Below are 22,246 nucleotides of genomic sequence, written 5' to 3'. Positions count from 1 at the left end.
AAATTTGACTTGAGTTAGATTGAGTGTCTCATCTTTCTGGCAGAGAGGAACTGCATCAGGTTTAAGGAAAGATGTCTGTAGCAACTGAGGAGAGTGAACAACTGCACTCAGCTCAGTGCAGCACAAAAAAGGAGGCTCTTATATTTTCAAATCAATGGGAAAAGGAAGAAAAAAAGCACAAATGTGAAATAACAATGAGAAGAGAATAAATCAGAAACATGGAAACTGGTTGAGAAGCAGGCTGTGTTTCTAGGTTGACTGTCTGCAGCTCAATCTAAGCAACTGTATTGGAGCTATTTTTCCTGAAATACCTACATAGCTTAGGATCCAATAAAAGCTTTAGCTCACAGGAATCCCAGTCTTCCTGAACAATAGGTTGAAGTTTTTAAGCATCTTTGAATAATGCAATTTTAACTTCTCAGTTGTGTGCTTTTGAAAGCTTTCAGGCTTCTCCCCGCCCCCCTCGCCCCTGAAAATTTTGCATTTATATTCATCTTCCATTATATTGTAATGGAGATAAAAATATAATCTGTGGATGGCAGAATTCCCTGGGGAAAAAACCGAAAAAAGACCTTTATCAGTGATGTGTAAGGGAATGCTGCCAACAAAAAGAGGCAGTCTTTTTTTAGGCTGGAGTTTGCTTTGGGTTTTTTTTGTGTAGTGTTTTTTTTAAAATTTATTTTATTTTAATCTGCTGCAGACAAGAGGTCTCGGACAGTCTCTGTAAAGGAAGACTGTTGTAAACTGTGAAATATTCTTTTCCTTCCTCCGGAGATTCCACTGGCAAAGTGAGTCTGATAGAATTTCCTGCACTCCACTTCAGAGCGTCTGCCACAAGAAGGATGAACACTTACCAGTAGGAAGCTCATAAAACAATGTGAAAAAGTGAATCTCCAGGAAAAGGTGTAGAGTTTTCTGCCTTCTGGCTCCACAGAGGATATAAAATGTTCTGGAGATGTCTATAATTCTTCTGTTTATACAGTTATATCAGTTAATCAGTGTTTTAGGGGGGAAAAAAAAGCAAGCTGCCCTTTGCTGTAGCAAAGTGTGCATGATTACTGAGGCATGTGTCTCCATACCATGGACACCATGTGACTGCTCTCTGCAGAAGTATAATTAATCAGCTTATACACAATAGGTGTGCATGGATTCAGTACACAACTATTGTATTGTCTTGTCCACCTGAAACATTGTATGACCTGCTCAGGAATTGTAACCCTTTTGAGCTAAGGATATTGGATCATACTGTCCAAGAGACTCCTCCAAGCTAAGTTGACATTCCAGGCTTGACTGCTACGAGTGACTGATGAAGCTGTACTGTGAGCAAGACTCTGCAAGAGCACTAAGCAAACCTTACCACAAACGAGAACCCTGCACAGTGTTCTGTGACCCACAAGGAAGGACTTGTCCAATGCTGCAGTTCATATCTTTTACTCAAACTTAGTTAACCAGCATTGAATGTTGGTGCCTTTCTTCCTGAGATGCCAAAAGAACCAGAACTTCCTTGATGCAAAACATTATGCTCGGTGAAAAGTTGGAATCTGCTCATTCATGCAACTAACACAAACCAACCATCTTGCTCCTTCCTGATATCCCGGAATTGTGTGTGTCTTCCAGCAGAACTGTGCAATGTAGCACTTGGCAGTTTGTCAGCCCAGTGTGTGACAGGGTTGATTTGGCAAGGGGAAGCGTCAGGCTTAATGTGTGGGAGGGCCATATTCCTGGATTTTCCAAGAATTTTTTTTTCCACACGGAATTTCCCGTTTCGTGGAGGATAGGGCCAGCTGAGAGAATAAAAGGCTGCAGTAAAGACAGGCTTACACATCCAGACACTTGGAGCTGCAGTTAATCTTCAAGTCCACATTCAGCGACTTCACAACGGAAGGCGGTCACTGAGAATATCAGAGAGGACTCTCTCCATCCTGCCACCACAACTACAACATGTGAGTATCAATGGAGTGTGCTGTTCTTTTTCACTGCTCAGCTAAAGGAAAACTGGACAGAGGGAATTCTGTGTTGGTATTCTTTAGAAGCTGTTTGCATTTAAGAGCTATCTTGATAGAATTGTTTTAAAGTGAATTATTTCCTAAAAATTAAAATCTGATTTTAAGTCTTTAGAATAACTGTTAAAATATGTATAGAAGAGATTGTCTAGACAGTATTTTATATCTAATTGTAACAAGTCAGTATTTTTTCTTTACAAATGTGTTCTTTTGCTCTTTTATAGCTGTTTGCTAAAAGATAAAGGGAAGAGAAAACTCTCAGAACTATGATTTGCTTGTGGCTCCTATCTCTTCTTACTTATGGTAAGTGTGTAAGTCACTGTAGAAAACTAGTTGGATGGTAATATTAGTGTGCCTGTTCTGATTGAGCTCAGAATTTTTGAACCTGACTTAAATAGCTTGAGGCTAGGTTCCCATAGAAAATCCTCTAGCTGCAATGGCATGTTTCCCTGCTTGCCTGTAAATACATAGTTGGCTCCTGTGGTTTGCTACCAAATCTGCAAAGCTTTGAGTGATTGGGCATAGTTTTGCAGGCTGAAGTCCCTGTACTTGATGCTGACGTGTCTATTCTTAAGCTTTCCAGTTAATTGTTACAAAATAATTGCCACTATTTGTAATGCAGTTTCAGATGTTGACAAGTTTGCAATATTTACAGAGCTTTATATATCCTCTTTTAGAGAGAGAGGAGGGGAAAATTCAGATACCAATTTTTGGACATCTTTTCATTCTAGGGCTTACACTGCTGCAGGGGGTGGATTGTTGGACATACCATTATTCAGACACAAACATGACCTACAGAGAAGCAGAGCTGTGGTGCAAAAAGAGGTATACTAACATGGTTGCCATTCAGAATAAGGAGGAAATCAACTACCTCAATAACTTTTTACCCTTCAATCCGGGTTACTACTGGATCGGAATCAGAAAAATTAATGAGGTATGGACCTGGATTGGAACTAACAAAGAACTGACAGAAGAGGCAAAAAACTGGGCTTCAGGTGAGCCAAATGGCAAAGGGAACAATGAGGACTGCGTTGAAATCTACATCAAAAGAGGGAAGGATGATGGCAAATGGAATGATGAGCAGTGTGAGAAAAAGAAAGTCGCCTTGTGCTACACAGGTATGATAAAAGCTGTTCTAGAGTGTCCCTGTGGAGATGAGATGGTGGGTGGGATGAGTTGTTTAACCTGGTCTTACATATTAACTACCTGACCCTGTAAGCCTTTTTGGAGGCATCTGTCTACTGACTGTAGACCACTGGATTAGATTAGACACTTTAAGTAGAGGTGGCTAAGGCTAGGTAAAAAAACAAACCCAAAACCAAGTAAAGAATCAGCCAAACTAGAGTTGTGGTGAGTTAATGAAGAACGTACCTGTTGAGGATTTCTACCCCCCCTGTAATACATTGTTCCTTTAGCATTTTAAATATTGCTAATATCTACACGGGGAACAAGTGGTCATGGAGTTTCCTGCCAGTAGAATACTTTCACTGTGGGCTAGTCTGTCAAAGGTGTTGATTTCTGAAATTACTCTGTGATACAACAGGGTAATCTTATGTACCAAGTGCCCTCTTTTTCCTTTGTTCTACAAAGTGCTTGTTTAGTGCCAGAAAGATAAACAAAGCTCTAGCCAGGTTTCATTAGTGGCCATTGCTAATTCTTTTATAATTTGTTTTATTTTTTTCTTTTTTATTTTCTCCAGCTTCTTGCAACCCATCTCTCTGTAGTGGCCGTGGAGAATGCATAGAAACTATTAACAATCACACCTGCCATTGTAACCCTGGATTCTATGGGCCTGAATGCGAGTTTGGTAAGATTGCTCCTTCCTGCTGTTCGTGCTTGCTAGTGCCCAGTTTGTCTGGCTTGCTGATGTGTTTGCTCAGCCAGTCAGGCTGACTGTACCTTCTTGTGTTTCTTTGAAGTTGAGAGCTGTGATCCACTAAAGAAACCTGATCATGGGAGCCTCAAATGCAACCACCCGTTGGAGAACTTCAGCTACAACTCGTCCTGCACGGTTCAATGTGAGGAAGGCTATGAGCTGACTGCAGCAGAGTCTATATTCTGTACCTCTTCTGGAGTCTGGTCTGCTCCCCTTGCAGCATGCAAAGGTGAGCTTCTCAAGCAGTGATAGATGAGTTTTTCTACATTGCACATAGGTCTGGAAACTTCACTTTTGCTATGCTAGTAGGTACAAACTGAAGTTCTGGCCCATTCTTTTGTAATTAATTACATGATGAAAGTGCTGTTTTATTGCAGCACACAAGTCTCTTTGTTCCTGAAGAGATTAAATGGACAGGATGAATGTTGCAGCCCTAGTCCATATTTCCTTGTAGGGAAAGACTTTTTCAGCTCATAGTGGGCAACAGGGAACGGAGATGATCTAGCTGTGAGACCACTCACAATAGACCATTTACTCCTGACTGTAAGAGTTATTTTTTGACATATTCAGCTTAGAATAAGCTGCTGTTTGAAGCAAATAAAAACAACAAGCATCACCAAGAACGGTCAAAATAGGAAAATTTTGGATTGTAACCAGAGGCTGTCATGAGCTGAAGATTTACAGCCTTGCCTTAAGATTCAGGCTTCCATTGAGATCTTTACACTGCTATCTGCTTTCTGAAATGGCAGCAAAGTAGATCTCCTTTCTAAAGCTGCTTCAATTTAGTGGATGTGTTAAGTTTCAAGAAATAAAAACCTTTTATGGTTTGTTCCAAGCTAAGCTCTGTGCTGTTGTCTTTTTCAGCTGTGACCTGTCCTGCCTTAGAAGTGCCTGCTCATGGTGCTGTGAACTGCTCCCATCCCTCTGTGGAGCTCTCCTGGGGCACCACCTGCAAGTTCACTTGTGAGGAAGGATTTACCCTGACAGGACCAGCCACACTGCAGTGTGGGTCTTCTGGGGCCTGGGACAGGCAGCAGCCATCCTGTGCAGGTACTTTTCCTTATCCTGCTCACCTGAGCACTTAGGGTTGTCACCATTGGCATGTTGAACTCCTCTTGAGGCCTCTGTGCTGATTGTTGTTGTGGTCTGTGTTGCAGCTGTGAGGTGTGAGGCTGTAACTTGGCCAGAAGAAGGCTTTGTGACCTGTGACCACACTCCTGCAGATCTCACCTATCGCTCACGTTGTCATTTCACCTGCAGTGAGGGCTACCTTCTGGATGGCCCAGCCAGCATTGAGTGCATGGCACAAGGACAGTGGTCACAGCCACTGCCAAAATGCAAAGGTAAGATTTACTGGGTTGGAAAATGCATTTTTCTTGATACTGAGCAGCACACTGAAATCTGTATTCCTGTAAGGGTCTTGGCTCCAAATGAAACTCTGTGCTGTCTCTCATGTTTTCAGCTGTGACCTGTCCTGCCTTAGAAGTGCCTGCTCATGGTGCTGTGAACTGCTCCCATCCCTCTGTGGAGCTCCCCTGGGGAACCACCTGTGAGTTTACCTGTGAGGAAGGATTTACCCTGACAGGACCAGCCACACTGCAGTGTGGGTCTTCTGGGGCCTGGGACAGGCAGCAGCCATCCTGTGCAGGTACCTTTCCTTATCCTGCTCACCTGAGCACTTAGGGTTGTCACCATTGGCATGTTGAACTCCTCCTGAGGCCTCTGTGCTGATTGTTGTTGTGGTCTGTGTTGCAGCTGTGAGGTGTGAGGCTGTAACTTGGCCAGAAGAAGGCTTTGTGACCTGTGACCACACTCCTGCAGATCTCACCTATCGCTCACGTTGTCATTTCACCTGCAGTGAGGGCTACCTTCTGGATGGCCCAGCCAGCATTGAGTGCATGGCACAAGGACAGTGGTCACAGCCACTGCCAAAATGCAAAGGTAAGATTTACTGGGTTGGAAAATGCATTTTTCTTGATACTGAGCAGCACACTGAAATCTGTATTCCTGTAAGGGTCTTGGCTCCAAATGAAACTCTGTGCTGTCTCTCATGTTTTCAGCTGTGACCTGTCCTGCCTTAGAAGTGCCTGCTCATGGTGCTGTGAACTGCTCCCATCCCTCTGTGGAGCTCCCCTGGGGAACCACCTGTGAGTTTACCTGTGAGGAAGGATTTACCCTGACAGGACCAGCCACACTGCAGTGTGGGTCTTCTGGGGCCTGGGACAGGCAGCAGCCATCCTGTGCAGGTACCTTTCCTTATCCTGCTCACCTGAGCACTTAGGGTTGTCACCATTGGCATGTTGAACTCCTCCTGAGGCCTCTGTGCTGATTGTTGTTGTGGTCTGTGTTGCAGCTGTGAGGTGTGAGGCTGTAACTTGGCCAGAAGAAGGCTTTGTGACCTGTGACCACACTCCTGCAGATCTCACCTATCGCTCACGTTGTCATTTCACCTGCAGTGAGGGCTACCTTCTGGATGGCCCAGCCAGCATTGAGTGCATGGCACAAGGACAGTGGTCACAGCCACTGCCAAAATGCAAAGGTAAGATTTACTGGGTTGGAAAATGCATTTTTCTTGATACTGAGCAGCACACTGAAATCTGTATTCCTGTAAGGGTCTTGGCTCCAAATGAAACTCTGTGCTGTCTCTCATGTTTTCAGCTGTGACTTGTCAAGCCTTAAAATGCCTGCTGCCATTCCAAAGTCAAATGAATTAAAAAATACAGTATACATCCACTAGTGAAAAAAATAGGGCCAAAGAAAGGAAAATCCTTAATTATTCTTAACCATTTCTTTCTCTATTTCAGTTGTACAGTGTGAACCACTGAGCTCTCCTGAGAAAGGCTTCATGGATTGTTCACATGGTGCTGGGAACTTCACTTACAACACAGCCTGCCACTTCAGCTGTCTGGAAGGATGGAGGCTCAATGGTTCTCATGTTCTTGAATGCAGTCGTTCAGGGAACTGGACTGCTATCCTGCCTACATGTGAAGGTATTTGACCTATGACTAGCCACAGGGATATGGCAGAGGGCTTCTAGTCAAATGAAGTATGGAAGGGTGGAAGTAACACCAATCAGTGAGCTAGAACTTAAAGTGAAGTCCATGAATTAAAAAGCCAAACAAAATCTCTTTGTATGTTTTTTGAAAAAAGAAGAGAGAAAAAAATCCTTAAAGGTCTGTGTTGAAAAACATTGATTTCTTAAAAAAAACAAGCCACAAAAACAAAGAAACAAAACTGACAAAACAAACAAAAACCCCATTAAAATCTGATTTCAGTTTGGTTTAGTTGTTTTTAAATTTAAATATTTCTCATGCTGTGCTTTTTTTCAAATCAATAAAGGAAAAAAACAACCCAGAACTTTTGTGAAGAAGCAGAACCTTGTAGGTCTGTTTCTCAGTGGAAAAGTTCATAGCTTTGTTAATTTGGTGTGATCATTTCTTGGGTGAACTCCTCAGCCAAATGAAGCTCACAGAGCTTCTTAGCTTTTCAAAGGCTGTAACTTTACAAGAGAGAAGTCTTGGCCTTGTCTTCTTCCCACTCAAGGCACTAAGAGCTCTGTCCCTGTCGTCAGTGGGCACATACTTGGCTGGCCTGAAGTACTTTTGCTTGAGGTCCTAAAAGCTCAATTTTATTTGCTTGAGCAGAATTTAGAACCTTGAATAATTTCATGGATCTTAATGGGATTGCTCAAAGGAGGAAGGCAGCACAGTGGGAATTAAAATGTGAACTGAAACATGGAAAATAAGAGGAGCACAGATTTTCATGTGAGGCAGGAGGTTAGACCCTGGTATAGCTTACTTGTTGCCTTGCCATTGATTTGGTAAGGGCTGGGATAATTTTTAGTATTCAGCTTTTAACCTTGTGTACAGGATACGTCCTGTCTCAGCAAGAGAACTTAAGGGTTACAAGATACAAGTCTGGTTCCACTTGAAGAGCTCAAGGAGAAGGAAGAAGTAGAGAGGGCTTCCAAGACCTCACATGCCTCTTGATCTCACTAAAACTTTTTCATCATTTCAGCTTCTGAACAAGCCAGCTATGTGTCTGTGGGCATAGCAGCCACAAGTGCCTCCCTGTTGTCCACAGCATCATTCCTCCTTTGGCTTGCAAGACATTTCCGAAGAAAAGGTGAGCAATTGGATTAGGTTCACAGTTTTTATCTACCTGCCTGAAAAAACTTCAGTGGAGAGAAAAAAAAACCCAAACAATCCTCCAAGCCCCAGTACCTTGTTTTTTTAAGAAGTGGAAATTCCTATACTTAAACAAATTCAAAGATAATTTTCAAGAATTCTGCTTACATGCCATATTTGGATTTTGCTTGAATGTTTAAGAATAAAAAAAAATAGGAAAACCTAAATGTTTAGAAAGCAAGAATTAGAAGAAAAAAAGCAATTCTTTCTTTATCAGTAATTGCTACTGTGAGTGGGCATTTGAGATGAGGCTAATGACAACACAGTAATAACTAACTGAGATTTGTTGCTAGATAATGCCTTTTTATCAGCTATTCAGAAATGACAGGGTTTTTTTAGTAGAAGAAAGTTTCCATGAGGGGGCTTTCATCTTGAAATACTAATACCTTTTCTTATTCTTCTTGCAGCAAAGAAATTTACTCCTTCAAGGTAAGATATATCTCAAAAAGCAGCATAAGAATCACTGCAATGATTTTGCTAAAATCCATTTGATATAAACCAGTTGTCATTAAAGTACTTCTCATTTGTTTTTTATAGTAGCTGCCAGACCCTAACTGTTGATGGGAGTTTCCAGAGTGCTGGCCAGAATGTCTAACTCCAGGTGTTTCAGGTAAGCACATGAGAGATGCACTCACAAATTTTCTTTCTTTTAATCACAGAACCAATCAGAGCTGTTAATTGCTATGCAATTGCTGAAACAGCAATATGTGCTTTGGGGTACCTAATAGGCATCTTGGCATTGCATGAAGGCTCCTAACAAGGCTGAGGGATTTATTGCTTCAGAAATGGTTATTCAGCTCCTTGAAAATGATTGTGCTTAGCATTCTGTCCAGCTGCATGTACATTAGGAACACTCTTGTGCATTTTTGCTACCTGCTGCAGATAAAACTTTTCTGAAGTGAGAGAAAATACAAATCTATGCCAGTTTCCCAATTTAGAGAGGAATTTTGTTCTCTCTGCAGGAATTGAAGCCATTGTTACTTCTGTCACAGATTTACGGAGAATGAAACTGCATGCAAATCAGCAGCTGTCCAGATGTTTTTACCTCTTGCTGACCTTGTATATTGAACTCAAGCTGTCTGGTATTTCCATTGAGTACAAGCAGAGAGTAAAACTCTGGCCTTCTGGCAAAATACTGCTTACATTTAGTCATGTAGTTACCATAACTGGGAGCTTGACATCTCTCATCCAGATGGTGAGCAAATACTGTGCTGCTGCCTAAAGAGGAGGCTGGTTTCTCCTCTATTGTACTCAAAGGTACCTAGGTGAGGTGAAGACATACATTATTTCACACCACTTACTACACTGCTGGAGATGTCCTCTCTGGAGACATATGGGCTATACTTGCAGAAATAGAATGATCAGGATGAACAAATATTCATTGAAAAGCTTTGAAACCATTGATCTGCTTTATTGTTGAAGTTTATGTTAAGGGGATGTCCCAGTCAATAAATGTGCCTATTGAGATAGAGGCAGTTATTTGAGTTTCTGCTGTATGTCCCAGAAAGTTTAGGGATCTCAAAGTCTCTTTGTTCTAGCACTAGGAGTTGTAGTGCTTATACTAGGTACTCTGGTTTCTGAATGCAGCATGTAGATCTCAAATGATCTCATCCCTGTGGGATTATGCACTGTAATAGAGTGTATATACAAATATTTAATTTTGCATTTTTTTACTGTCGATCTTTCTGTACTGTTAACTGTAAATGTATTGTAAAAAAACTGTTCTTGAGTAGGTCTGTGGCCATTGATTTGGGCCCAGGTAATTTAAAAATAATTCAGAGGTGTTTCTAAGGATTTCATGCTTGCATATTATTTGCAAATAAAATGGAGGCCCGAGATTTGTGTATATATATTGCAAGTATGTTTTATGAAACTCTTAAAGGACTTTAAATGAGAAAGTATTTTTTAATAACATAAGTTATAATAATAAATTAAAAATCTCTGACTTAGACTCTGATATGTATTGTCCTACTTGCAACAGTATTTAATAAAATGTTTTCAATGTAATGGTTCCTTTTTGGAGACGTACATAATTTAAATAATTTAGGTCAGCTCTATGGGGGTATATGGCTTCAGCAACAGAATGATAGGGACTGGGGAAGACTGTAAATAGCAAGACTCGTTCTTATTTAGCTTTCCGTTTTCATAGCCGTGAAGGAAAGAGTAGCCAGCAGATGGCACTGGCTGCCTGGGAGCTAGCACAGCCAGAGCTGGACCGTAAGCCAGCGTTCCCAGTCCTGAAAGGAAGGAGGGAAGCTCAGAGATGTGTCCCATAAAGCAGGTCCCTGTATCAGCAGTGAGCTTTGCAAGAGGCATTTTCAGGAGGGAGAGGAGAGCAGAAAGAGAAGCAAGTAGGTCATCTTGATGCATAGTTAACGGCACAAACCCCTCAGCCCATGCAGATTTTGGGAGCCCTTTCTGCTGGGAAGTTAGCCAAGTGCTGGGAGACCATGGGCTAACAGGTGAGAGCACAGCTCTGGGGATTAGTGGTGACTGTTGTCTAGGCACATCCACTCCCACTGTGACTTGGGCTGTAGCCAAAGACTCTGCCATGGGCTAGTGCTGGCTAGGTGCCTTGTGGTGGCACTCCCATGGCCACACTTCCCCAACTCCTGACATAGCCAAAGAAGCTGCACTGTGGCTCTCCATACCTGCTGCCAGGAGTCAGCCCTTGATAATAAACGAGGAGATACGCATTCCTCCCCTAGGCAAGGCTGAAGAGGAGCTGTCTGGCCAGTGAGGAAGGGAGTCAAGAAGTGCTGTGCCTCAGTGGGTAGGGCCCATTGCTGCTTATCCCAAACCGATTAACGAACAGAGAGCGGCTGTCAAGTGCTTCCCCCGCCTTGACAAGGTGTGGCCCAACCATAGGAGCAGATGTAGAGCAGTAATCCTTCAGGTTCCCTGAGGGGACGTAGAGATTAGCCCGAAACGCCCTGCTCTGAATCCCTGCAGGAGCTGTTTTGAGAGCTAAACCACCACATGGGTCCCCCAGTCTGTCCTTGTTGTTGTCCTTCTACGTGCATGGCCCTGTAGTGTCCTCTGGAGAGAGCTGCTCAGGCCAGCATGGCTCCTACCCTGCTGCAGCTCAGGGCAGTCCAGCTTCTCCTTTCACAGGACTTGACCAGAACTGGTGCTTTTCACAGCTTTCCCTGGGATCTTACAGGGGCTTTATTGCCAGAAAAGATACTGTACATTTAGCCCCTCTCTTTTTTCTCATCCCTTGTGGTCTTACTCCTGCTGCTTCTAGAAATCACATTTGAGTGGGATTAGTCTCTTTCCTATATCCCCTAGACTGGACAAAGACTCCCTGAAGGGGATCTCCTTCTTTTCAGTGACTTGCAGGTTAAGTCTGTCCTCATAGTTAACGTTAGTCCAAGGCACAGGCAAGACCCTAGCCTGTGCTTGTCCAGGTTGCTTGATTCTTGGTCCTCTGCTGAAACTGTTTTATCCTGCTTCAGATTATGAATTACCAGTTATGATGGCATGGTGTGTCCAGGCCTAAGGATCTTCAGGAAGTCATTTTATTTGCAGTGGATATGACTGTTGCAGTGGCTGTAAAGACAGCTTTTCTGTAGTTTGTATTGTTCCCATGCTGGCAAGAATGTCCATGGGGAATGCTTGCTGCCAGGACATCCACCATATGACTCTTCTGTGTGGTGCAGTGTTGTATAAACCACCAAAGGGCCCCAGGGTCTTTGCTAGGGGGACTTTTCTTGTTTCCTGTTGTCCCATTTCTCTTAAATTCCTCAGCTCTCCCTGGGCCTGGAGCATTGTTCAGAACAGGATCTGTGTTTTGCCTGGCATCTTATTTTGGAGTGGACGTCTGCTTATGCTGTGACCTATGGAAGCTGTGAAGGTGACATTAACTGGGAGGCACGCATGTCCTTTCACAGCTCTGCGTGTCTGCTGCTTGGCAAGGGGATGGTTTTTTGTGGCTTAACACATTCCTGATGAACCAAGCTACCCAGGTGGCTTTAGCTCTTTACATTTACAGTCTGACAGAAGGAAACTTAAACAAAATTTCACTTAAAGTCTCAAACAGGCAGGTAGTGTTAGATTTGGGGAAGGTGTCTCTGTGGCCTTTGGTGATATGGACAGTGTAAGCCCTGCCCAGACTGGGTTTGTGCCTTATGTTTTCATAAGCAATTAGCCATCAAACAAGCTGTCATTTATGAGGGCCTGGCTGTAGTTGCCTTCCAGAGTTCCAGTTTTCAAGGGCTGGACTGGACCCAGCATTTGGGCTGGCAGTTCTTCACTCACAAAGACAGGTCACTGCTACAGGCTCTGGAGACTGGAGATCTTTGCAGCTCCTCGCGTGCTTTGCTGAAGACTGGAAGCAGGGACTTTGACACAGCAGCTCCTGCAGAAGCTGGTGTCATGATCAAATCACTAACTCCTCAGCTTCTGCTCTGAGAGCTGTCAGAGGATATTAGAGCCAGGAGGCCAGACTGCAACATACTTAAGTCTCTGTGTGTCTGGTTTCTGCCCTGAGTCTTGCTCCTGTTTGAATTCCTCTGGTTCTTGCAGGGGGCTGGCTCCTTCCTCTTGGCCTCTCCAAGCTCTTGGTCAGGAACAGAGAGGACCACAAGATTGCTGTTCTCTGGGAGCCACAACTTGCATTGCTTGAGGAATGCAATATAGGCTTGCCCACAGGCAGGCCATCCTCCTTTTGGTAGTGGGCAGCAGAAGCATAGTGGAGGGTAGAAAAGCAGGTATCAGAGCCCAGCCTGTCACAGCATTTGGTCAGTTGTACTGTGGAGCTCCCCAGCCTGGTTTACAGCCTCTCTCATGCAAATCTTTAGGGTGACACAAGCAAAATTGCAGGTTAGATTTGGCCAGTGGAGTCAAAACCTACTGGATGGTTATGGCTACTCACCTAGCACTATTAAATCTCAACTAGAGGGACAGCAGACTTGGGGAGCAAGTTCAGCTGTTCTCCAGGGGTGAGGAAGAATTCCACAGCCCAGAAAGTGTTTCCACAGCTGATGGTGGCCAGTGCTTTTCCCAGCTCAGAGAAGCTGCTGCCAAGAACAGGACAAGTGCGTAAAAAGCACAAATGCCTCCTCAACGATGCAGCAGATGCTCCAGGGCAGCTGCCAGCAGGTTTTCTACCTGCCTTCCCACTTCAGGAAAGGACATTCCCTGAAAAGCCCAACAGTTGCTTTGACTTTCAGCCTGGGCCAAGTGGGACCTTCATCAGCTTCTCGCCTTGCCAGCTGCCATGAAAGCAGCAATGGCAGGTGTGAAATTGCAGGTGACTTGCTTGCTTCTGGCACTCCAGTGCTGTCATTGTGGGCTTTTGACAGCCTGTAAGTGGGCAGGAAGAGGCAATCACACTGAATCCATGCCTTCTGGAGCAGGCCTTGGGTCATGGAATGCTTGAGTGGAAGGAAAAAGGCTAAAGGGGAGACAGGAAACACTTTGTTCAGGGCTTATTCCACAGGATGATTTCTGGGAAAGGTGGGGCTGCAATCAGGCAGGATGTATTCACTTTGGAATCTGGGCAAATTGAGCCCAGCCTGGCCTAAACCAAGAAGAAAATATAGTGTAGCCCATGCTGCACAAAACAGTGATGTCCCTACTTCATCTTATCTTGTGTCAGTGAAAACAATTCAGATAACATAAAAATCAGACATGGTGAAATGCTGGCTTCATGTGATTAACCAAGATATTCCCATGGGGAAATTATACAGTTTGAGCAGAAAAACAGTGGGGGTAGTCCTAGAAAGCCCTAAGATAGACAGAAAGGGCCCTCTCCAGTTCTCACTGTACTTCTTCCTCCTCCCTTGCTTCACTTGGTACCAGGGGCCCCAGGTTGGGCTCTGGGAGGAGAGCAGGGGGTGCTGTCCCTGTCACAGGGCTGTTCCCAGACTGGAGTTTGATCTGGATGGCCCTTGAATGCACCAGAGGAGAGCTCTGCTGATGAGTTAGGAACTGCTGGGTTCTCAGAGACCAGAGAAGATCTGTGCTATTTGACAGCAAATCACTTTTGACCAACACAACCCTTGCAAACAACCAGACATAGCAAAGGTTCTATTCTGTCAAAGGCATCTGTGGAGAAAAACTCACTTGTGTCAGTAATATCTTGTAACTAAAGGCAGAAGATTTGGCTGAAGCACTTGAAAGTGATGAAGTAGTCATCATGGAGTCATGGAGAAGAGAGAGAGAGAGTGCTCACATTCTTTATTGCTTTTCCTGCTTTCTAGGAGAGAAGAACAGCTCAATCTCCATTTTGCAAGACTCTTCTCACCTGCCAATTTTGCTCTTCTCCCTGGCTTTTTTGTTGGAGTCTGGGCTTGGGGTATAGGTGAGAGACTCTTGCCCCGTGCCCTTGGAGGGAACTGTGGCAGTTTGCATTGTGCAGGCAACTGGAAAAGCCACAGTGAATTTTGCATGTGCTACTCAGACATGCAAAGTTTGCTCAGGTTGGTGGTTTATTTCCACTAAAGACAGACCAGCCATTCACCTGAATGCATTTGTCATTCTGCTTTTCTGAACTGAGGCAGCTGGATATTACTGCTGAGGTCAGTAAAGATAGATCTGGTTCATTTTCTTTTCCCTCTATTAGCTCTTTCTTCAGGAATAATCAGTACCCTGTTTAATTTGCCCTGCCTGAGTAGGGGGTTTAGCTTCTGCTCAGAGCTGTGTAGAATCCAAGCCGATGGTGTGAAGAATAGCACTCAGGATGTTAAAAAATCCATGGATTTCCTAACATGGAGTTTAAAATCCAGCTTTTGAAAACATACTGGATGTTAAAAGTTTCTTGTAAAGTAACTGTAATTACGTACAAACAAGCATCTGGCTCACTGAAGTCATGTAAGTGCCGAAAAGAATTGGGACACAGATCACCCTTTTCTCCAGACTGCAGTTCATGCAGTTTGGATGCATTAAATTCAGTAGCGTTTCCTTTAGGTGGTGACAAAAGTGTTTCAAATGCTTCCAGATGAAGCTAATAACAGGCACACACGTGCCCACGCAAACACACACAATGGGTCGGTCAGTGCTTTTGTTTTGTCGCTTTTGCTTCCTGTTTCCTTGCACACACAGAAAGCAGATTTTGATTCTCAGCCTGTTAAATGGTGAATGGCCCTTCACAGCATCCTTGTCTGTCTGCTAACTGGGAGCAAGTCTTGCAGGTCAGACTTTCGGTGACAGAAACTGGTGATGGAGACTCTGGACATTTTAAGCGCTCAATTCATGTTCCAGCATGAGCAGGGGAAACGGAGGTGGTGGCAAACAGATACTCTTCACTTTCATGTCAGCATTGAAGTGAAACTCCAGAAAGAGATTCTGCCTCAGAGAAATGCTCTGTGCAAAGGTGAACAGTCTGTCTTGGAGTTTTGAGAATGTGGACACCTCCCCCCAGACTTTACAGTGAGCAAAGCTAGCTCTGAAGAGCAGGTTTCTTCCTGAGCTTGCACCAGAGGAAAAAACTTGTCAGAAGATCCTAGGATTTTAGGAGCCCTGAGAAGTCGCCTGCTCTGAACCCCTCTCCCATGCTGTGAGTGCTGGCACTGCAGGTGGAAGTTGGTGCTGTGCATCCCATGCAAAAAGCAGGGGCTCTCTGAGAGGAACCTGGATGGCTCGCAGTGCAGTGGCACCCCACGTCTGCAGGGATGCTCCAAGCAACCCCAGGGATTTGGGTGCACAGGTCCTGGACAGCAGCGTTGATTTGTTGTCTGAATCAATTTGACTGTTTCAAAAAGCCCAAGCTGGGGCTACTAGCTCTTCTGACACTGAGGTTGTGTCCTGGAAAAACAAGCATTAGGTTTAATTTCCTAGTACTGCTGACAACGAAGTCTGGGAAATGTATGCCTCTACCTTGGGTCTAAAACAGAATACTTGTTTGGTACCTACCCAGGAAGAGCAGAGGACCTGTGACAGGGGAAAGACAGTATGTCCTGTTCTTTTCCTCCTGCCTTCTCTGTCTGCTGCTGGATAGGAGGCCAAACAGGCCTTTGCACTGATTTGGGACATCTGTCCTTCTGTTCCCATGTCTAAAGCAGGAAAATCTAAGCCTTTGGAGTGTTTGGATGCTGTGGGAACAGGTGCAATAGAGGACCTAAAGAACAACAGATCAGAAAACATATGGGACCACCCCAGCTCTCAATTAACCTAATTGCTGCAGCTTCCACGAAGGTCTGCATGTTTGCCTAGTGGTGTTTCCGGTGCAGGCAAGCACCAGTCCCTGTGACAGAGTGCAGACACAGTAACACTATCAGCAGGCCAGACCACCTCCATAAAACCCAGCTGATGGGCTCAGGGTGCTGGCCCTCATGCATAGAGGTACAGCCCACTCCTTCAAAGAGGTGCTGTAGCCTTCTCTGGAGAGAGAGTGGGGGTGAGGAATGGGTTTTGAAAGCTAACAGGTTATTACAGCCCAGTGGTTTGACCTGGCTGCCTGTCCTCCATCAGAGCCAATTGCTGCTGCAGGGGCAGTGAGTCATTCTGGCTGCAGGTGGTCGGCTGATAAATGTATTGAACCAGCTCACCTGCATGTTTGATGGCACAGTAAAACCACTGGATATTTATAGAAAGAAATTGTGTCCTGACTGGAGAAAACAGAACACTCTAAATGCTCTTTGGTTAAAGAGCACAACTGGGCTGTAGTCCTTTCTTCAGGACTTCAGACCAAGAGAAAGGGTAATCAAGAATCTTTGCTAAGCTCTTTTGATGCTTAGACCACAGCAAAGTTTTTTTTCACTTTCACCCTTCCTCACTGAAAGTATTTAGAGAACAAAGTCATTCCCAATCTAGTTAAACTTTTGTCTTTTTGTGGCACTGAATTGTAAATAAAACTGTTGTCCTAAAAAACCTACAGATATATTGAAGTTTCCTGAGGTTCAAAGATATCCTCTAACAGCAATCCTTGTGTTGTGCCACAAACTGAAATTTGAAATTTGTTGTCCAGATGTCTGGTATAGAGGAGCCCAGCCAGCCAACCTGCTCTTTGTAAGGGAAAATCTATTCCCACATACGTGTTTCACTCCAGCAGAGCCTGGATCCTCTCTCAAGTTCAGGGACTGGAGACTTGAAGCACAGCAGAGGAGCTGCCTTGAGAGGTGCAGAGATGCTAGCAAGCAAAGAGGGAGAGTGAGTATCTGATGTGGGCACATCTTGTCTGGCCGGTCAAGCCAAATGTTTATCACCTTTGGATTCACCATGCTGTCCAAAAAGCAAAACAGACATGTAGTAGTGTTGGCAATCTCTGTAGGAACCTCCTGTCTGCCAGATTCTCTCTCCCTGCCCTCCCAGCAGGTGCCAGCTGGGTTTTTGCTTTCTTTCATCCTATGATCATGTTTCATCAAAGCAAGCACAGTCAGGGGATGCAGAACCCAAAGGCTTACTAAAATTAGGCCTGATCTTTGGTCTTGTTTGTAAGTCATTTTGAGGCATTGTGACGTCTGACACACAAACTGGCTAAAATCAGGGTTTGCAAGTCCTAAGTGCAGCTATGGTTGTGTTATTGTGTGCAAAGGCCTTTGGAGCAGCCGTGTGCCTGTGAGAACAAAACAGCAGCACACAGGCACAGATCAAAGAGCCCCCGTGAAACAGGTTTCAACATAGACAAGCAGCCTGTGCCATCAAACAAGCTGACAAAGAAGGACCATGGGAGAAGCACCATGGCTGTGATTTTGACATGATCAAACCGTGTTCATGCAGTGCCCGTGACTCAGTACTGGGGTCACACAAGCGGAGATCTCTGGATCTTCTGCAAAAATAGCGAATGAACAAGATATTTAGTCCCAATTAAGTTAATGGAGCTTTCAAGTTGATTTTTTGGTGGATCTGGATCTTGCTAAAGCTTCTCTTCCCCCTTTTTCTCATCAGAGCTACTTAAATAACGGTGGTTAATACGGAGGCCTCAATTATGAACAGCAGTTCAAACCCCAAAGCGTGACCAGAAGAAGTGTTTGGAAAGGCTGTGCAAAATACTTTCAAAGAGGTAATGAATAAGCAGAGGCAAGGAGGGAGAGTGAAAAGTGTGGTTTGTGCCTGTTCTGTAAACTTAGCTCATGTGGGTTTTTGAATGAAGTGGAAGTGTTGATGTCAGGTCTCTGGTTTGGCTGATTGCCTAACATGCCATGGAAATCAGTGCCCTTTGGTAGTGCTGTCCTCATACTTGCACTAGAAGAGCATTCATTCGGTGCTGGACCTGAAATAACAAATCATCCCAATTCTGATCTGCTCTTTGTGCAACAAATTTGGCCAGCAGTGCTCCACCAGGCCTGTGCTCAACACACCTGCTGCAAACTGGGCTTCTAAATGGCATGAACCAAGGTGAAGTTGATCTCATTTTGCAGCAGCCTGAGTGCACCATTATACACCTCTGATGCAGAACTTGCTTTTTTTTTTTTTTTTTTTTTTTTTTTTTTTTTTTTTTTGTCTTTTTCCCTGCTGGATGATGTCCCCATGTGCTGCAGCTTGTGAGAAGGAAGGGGCTGTATGGGGTGCATCATGCCCCAGGATGGGGATGGAGCTCTGGTCTAGTATATCCTTGTGTGAGCTGAAAGAATGCAAGTTCAAAATACTAAAAAGGAGGTGATTCTCCACTCTTCAGTCACCTGTCCTTGAGTCTGCAACACAAGCAGCTCCGTCTCTGCCCCAGTGAGGCACAGGGGAAATCCTGGTGGAAGCTCTGGCTTGGGGTAAGGTGTAGCTTCTGAAATGTGCTGCTCCCAGACTGTTAGGAGCCTTCTAGGCCAAACCCCACATTTGAACTTCACCTGAAAACAAATTGGCAATCAGGCCTATGGATCACACTCCCAGGAAGCTTTGCAAGGCATGCATTTATTTCAGCTCTGACTATAAAGGTCTACAGCCTCTCATTTGACAAACAGACAACAGTTTTTTTTTCCTCCTAACAAGGTTTCCTTAGAAATGGATCCACCACTGAATCCTGAGTCTGCCTGGCATATTCTGGGGGACATCTGGCGTAAATTCTTCATTATTAGATTACATTAGTTGCAGCAATAATCATTCACATGGGATTATTACATCCAAGCTTGTCTCATTGCCTTTATCCTTTCACACATTGTCTTTCCTGGTTCCCCTTCAAAGGGCTGTTGTGAGCCTGTGTCGGAGCAAGAAATTAACTTGTTAGTAATTTATGCATCATTTCCTCCAGCCACATGTATTTAGGGTGAGATCAATAAAATATAATAAGGAAGCGGGTGGGTATTGTCACTGTAGGGCTGAAATAATTCCTTTGGTAGAACTGTAAATCCTTCCCTCACATGAAAACCTGCAGTCCTGTCCATCATTAGCTCATTTTGCTAGACTGTACCAACAGGACGTTGATTGGGCTCCTTTGTGTGCTTGCAGAGTTCATGTCCTGCCACTTCTGCTCACAGTCACGCAAAGTGCTCTGCGTGGAGGTTTAAGATTTTCGAAGATCAGTGTTTCACAGCCTTTCTTCTGGTTCCTGTTGTGTCATTAAAGCTGTGCCACCCGACACCCCAGATTCATTTCTGAAGTGGCTCCACGCTCTGGCATCTGCTGTCCTATGTTAGGTCTGAGAAAGGCAAAGGGATAACAAGAGGAATCCAAGCACCAAAGCTTGGGGTGCAGGAATTCTTGCTGTCTGTGTGAACTGGGGAGGCAAAATTGAGTGGATCTGAAAGGTCAGTGGCAAGTTTGAGAGGATCTGGAGTCTCTGACTAGTGATCTGACTGCTGGGAAGAAAAAAAAAAAAAAAAGTTAAAAAAAAAAAAAGTTAAAAAAAAGTTTGGATCCATCTTACCGATGGCAGTGTAGGGATGTAAGGGGGGCAATGCTTGCAGGGAGAAGAGACAGCAAATAGCAGACAGAGCAGCACACTGGATTTCTAAGGATATCTAGAGCTGGTGCCGCAGGGTATCTTTTCACATCTCTTTTCTCACCTGGATCCAGTCCAGACTATGCTGCAGGGTTTCAGCTCAGTGAGAACTTGGTTTTGGGGAATTCGTTGCAATTTGTTGCAATTTTGGATTAGGAATTTCTTGAAAGTGCAAGCAAAGTCAAACCAGCAATTCAGCACCCTTTCTAGCTCGGCCTGCCTGGACTCCCTGTGGCTGTTTTTCCTGTGGAACATGTCCCAGCAGTTGGCACTGATGTAGAAGGGGTTGCCAGGCACATCTTGGCTTTAGCAATGCTCTGTCTGCTGATCTGAGAGGATTACAGCAACACAGAGGCTCCAATTTCTGAAAGTCTCTGGAAGGAGACGTCTTGACATTATTCTGCACTCTGGGACCTGCATGTTTTGTTGCTGTAGATGTGGAGAAATCTAGGAGAGGGAGGTGTTTAAAAGCCCCTAGCAGGTCTGACTCACATCCCAGAGGAATATTCTTTGCGTGGTTGGGCTGGGCTGGGCAGCACACAGTGTACAAGATGGGAAAGCAAAGTCAGAGCCATCCTGCCCTCCACAACCCCGACAATGCTGACACAGCCTGAAGGGGAGCACAGAGGAGCTGAGATCCTGAGATTATCAGTGCAGTGCAGAGAGGAATGTTGTTTGCTTGTAGCTCTTCTCCCATCAAGACTGGCAAAATCCAAACAGGGAGGGAAGATGCAGGCAGACGCCCACACAGGGTTTGAGTGTAACAGAGATAAGTGGGCTTAGGGACAAAGCCAGGGGCTCTGACTTCAGCACAAGAAAAACTGGTTGCAGCACAGGCTGGTTATCTTCTGAAAGCCTCCTGGAGACAAGGGTCTGTCCAGGTCACCTGCAAGCAGCTAGTGACACTGCCCAGGAATGCATACAGGACATTGCTCCCTTGTCACCTGCCCCCACGGTCCTCAGACAGCTTCAGTGAAGCAAAAGCCAGCTATACCTGATCTCCCTTGGAATCCAGTGTTAATGTTTATAACACTACCACCTTCTCCACAGCAGTTTGTTGTCAGATTGAGTGGGTAGGCTTGCAGATAAGAGAAAAAAGACCAAGAGGAGGAAAGCAGAATTGAGACAGATGCTCAGATGGGATGGCAGTTGTTTCCCTCATTTTGTTCAATCAGAATCCAGGGTTAGAAAAGAAATAGCTTCCACAAGATACTCCCAGTGGAGCTTTTTAGGACCAACTCCTTTGTATTGCAGTGCCTTTCCCAGGCAGCTTGTGCAGCCAGCCCTCCCCCAGCATTGCAACATCTGCTTTCCAAAGAGGCACAAGCCCAAAGAGCAAACACAGGAAACCCCAGCCCCGGTCAAGGTCTTGAAGGTAAATTTGTAACTTAGGAGGGATTGTGAGGATGCTGCTCTGTAATGTGTAAACACTCCTTTCTTTCTCCAACAGCCCAGCACAGCTTGGAAAGCTGATCCCAAACCTCCCTTCATGGTTGAGTCCGCTGAAGAGACAGGACGCAGGTTGGAAATGCAGCCGGGCATGCAGGCTCCTTACTCCCTGGAGATGGGCTCCTTCCCTCACTTCTGTAAGTTCTTGCCCAGACCCCACACGGATCAGGTGTGCTGAGCACCAGCTCAGCTGTGGGCTGGGCAGCTGCACGGAGGGGTGGTGGGACACCACTGTGGCCATCTCTAAGGGCAGCGGGGCTTGCCCAGCCTCCTGGGCACCATACTCCTGTAGCAATAGGCACCAACTGAAGGAGCCTTGATGGGAGTTTAGCTCAGGCAGGGGTTTCAGAAAGAAACCTTTGTAGCACTGTGCTGCACTCTCCACTGCTTGGGGAAGAGAGATTTAACAGGAACAGCATAGTTGTGGTGAGACCTCCTGGGAAGGAGGTGGCAGCTCTAGCCCTGAAGGTCTCTGGTTTGATTTGGGGCAGAGGATGGGTGAGATGAGATTGCCAGGTCCCTTCCAGACCTATTTTCTGTGAGTTGGTGCTTTCCTCCTGCAAAGGAGGGGAAGAAAAGCATTCAGAATGTGGAAGGTGATACTGTAATTTACAGGTGAGTGCTGCAATGGCTTATACAAAAGGAGTTCTGAGAATCAGCTCATAAAGGTTAACAAAGTGGAAGTTACATATAAAGCTAGTCAGGAATTTTCTATGAGAATACTTTTAACAAAATTATGTTGCTTCAAAAACTGAAGAAAAAAAAAATTTATTTTGTCAAATATATTAAACCTGTGTGTGTATGAACAGAGAGAGAGAGAAGAGAAAACTGGGAAAACAATGTAGGGGTCTAATTAATTTCAGATCCCTTTGAACCTGGTTTGTCTTTTGAACTTATCCAATGTGTTTCACTT

At 44.7% G+C, this 22,246-nt stretch overlaps 2 protein-coding genes across 12 annotated transcripts in view; both read left to right on the top strand.

Moving 5' to 3' along the window:
* The first annotated feature begins 996 nt into the window (after positions 1–996).
* SELE (selectin E) lies at positions 997–21,395 on the top strand. Of its 10 annotated transcripts, none has more exons than XM_051625072.1 (16): positions 997–1,943; positions 2,228–2,306; positions 2,735–3,121; positions 3,703–3,810; positions 3,923–4,108; positions 4,744–4,929; positions 5,037–5,222; positions 5,342–5,527; positions 5,635–5,820; positions 5,940–6,125; positions 6,233–6,418; positions 6,684–6,869; positions 7,897–8,004; positions 8,474–8,495; positions 8,604–8,676; positions 21,335–21,395. In XM_051625072.1, exons 2-15 carry the CDS (start codon positions 2,270–2,272, stop codon positions 8,659–8,661), a joined length of 2,208 nt encoding a protein of 735 aa, XP_051481032.1. In that variant the 5' UTR covers positions 997–1,943; positions 2,228–2,269; the 3' UTR covers positions 8,662–8,676; positions 21,335–21,395. The 10 variants fall into 10 exon arrangements, with proteins under 10 accessions (XP_051481032.1, XP_051481033.1, XP_051481034.1 ...); XM_051625073.1 differs by lacking the exon at positions 21,335–21,395 and adding an exon at positions 9,029–9,103; XM_051625074.1 differs by lacking the exons at positions 4,744–4,929; positions 5,037–5,222.
* The window catches only part of RXRG (retinoid X receptor gamma), a 38,839-nt gene continuing 37,966 nt past the window's right edge, over positions 21,374–22,246 (top strand). Inside the window, exon 1 of one of the 2 annotated variants that reach the window (XM_051625083.1) lies at positions 21,374–21,470. In XM_051625083.1, coding sequence (XP_051481043.1) covers positions 21,374–21,470 — 97 coding nt within the window. The remainder of the gene's footprint in view (positions 21,471–22,246) is intronic. The other variant, XM_051625086.1, reaches the window with a different exon arrangement.

This window comes from Apus apus, chromosome 7 (genome assembly GCF_020740795.1).
Source record: "Apus apus isolate bApuApu2 chromosome 7, bApuApu2.pri.cur, whole genome shotgun sequence".
NCBI lineage: Eukaryota > Metazoa > Chordata > Aves > Apodiformes > Apodidae > Apus > Apus apus.
The sequence above is the reverse complement of the archived record's forward strand: the minus strand, read 5'-3'. Positions and strand labels throughout refer to the sequence as shown.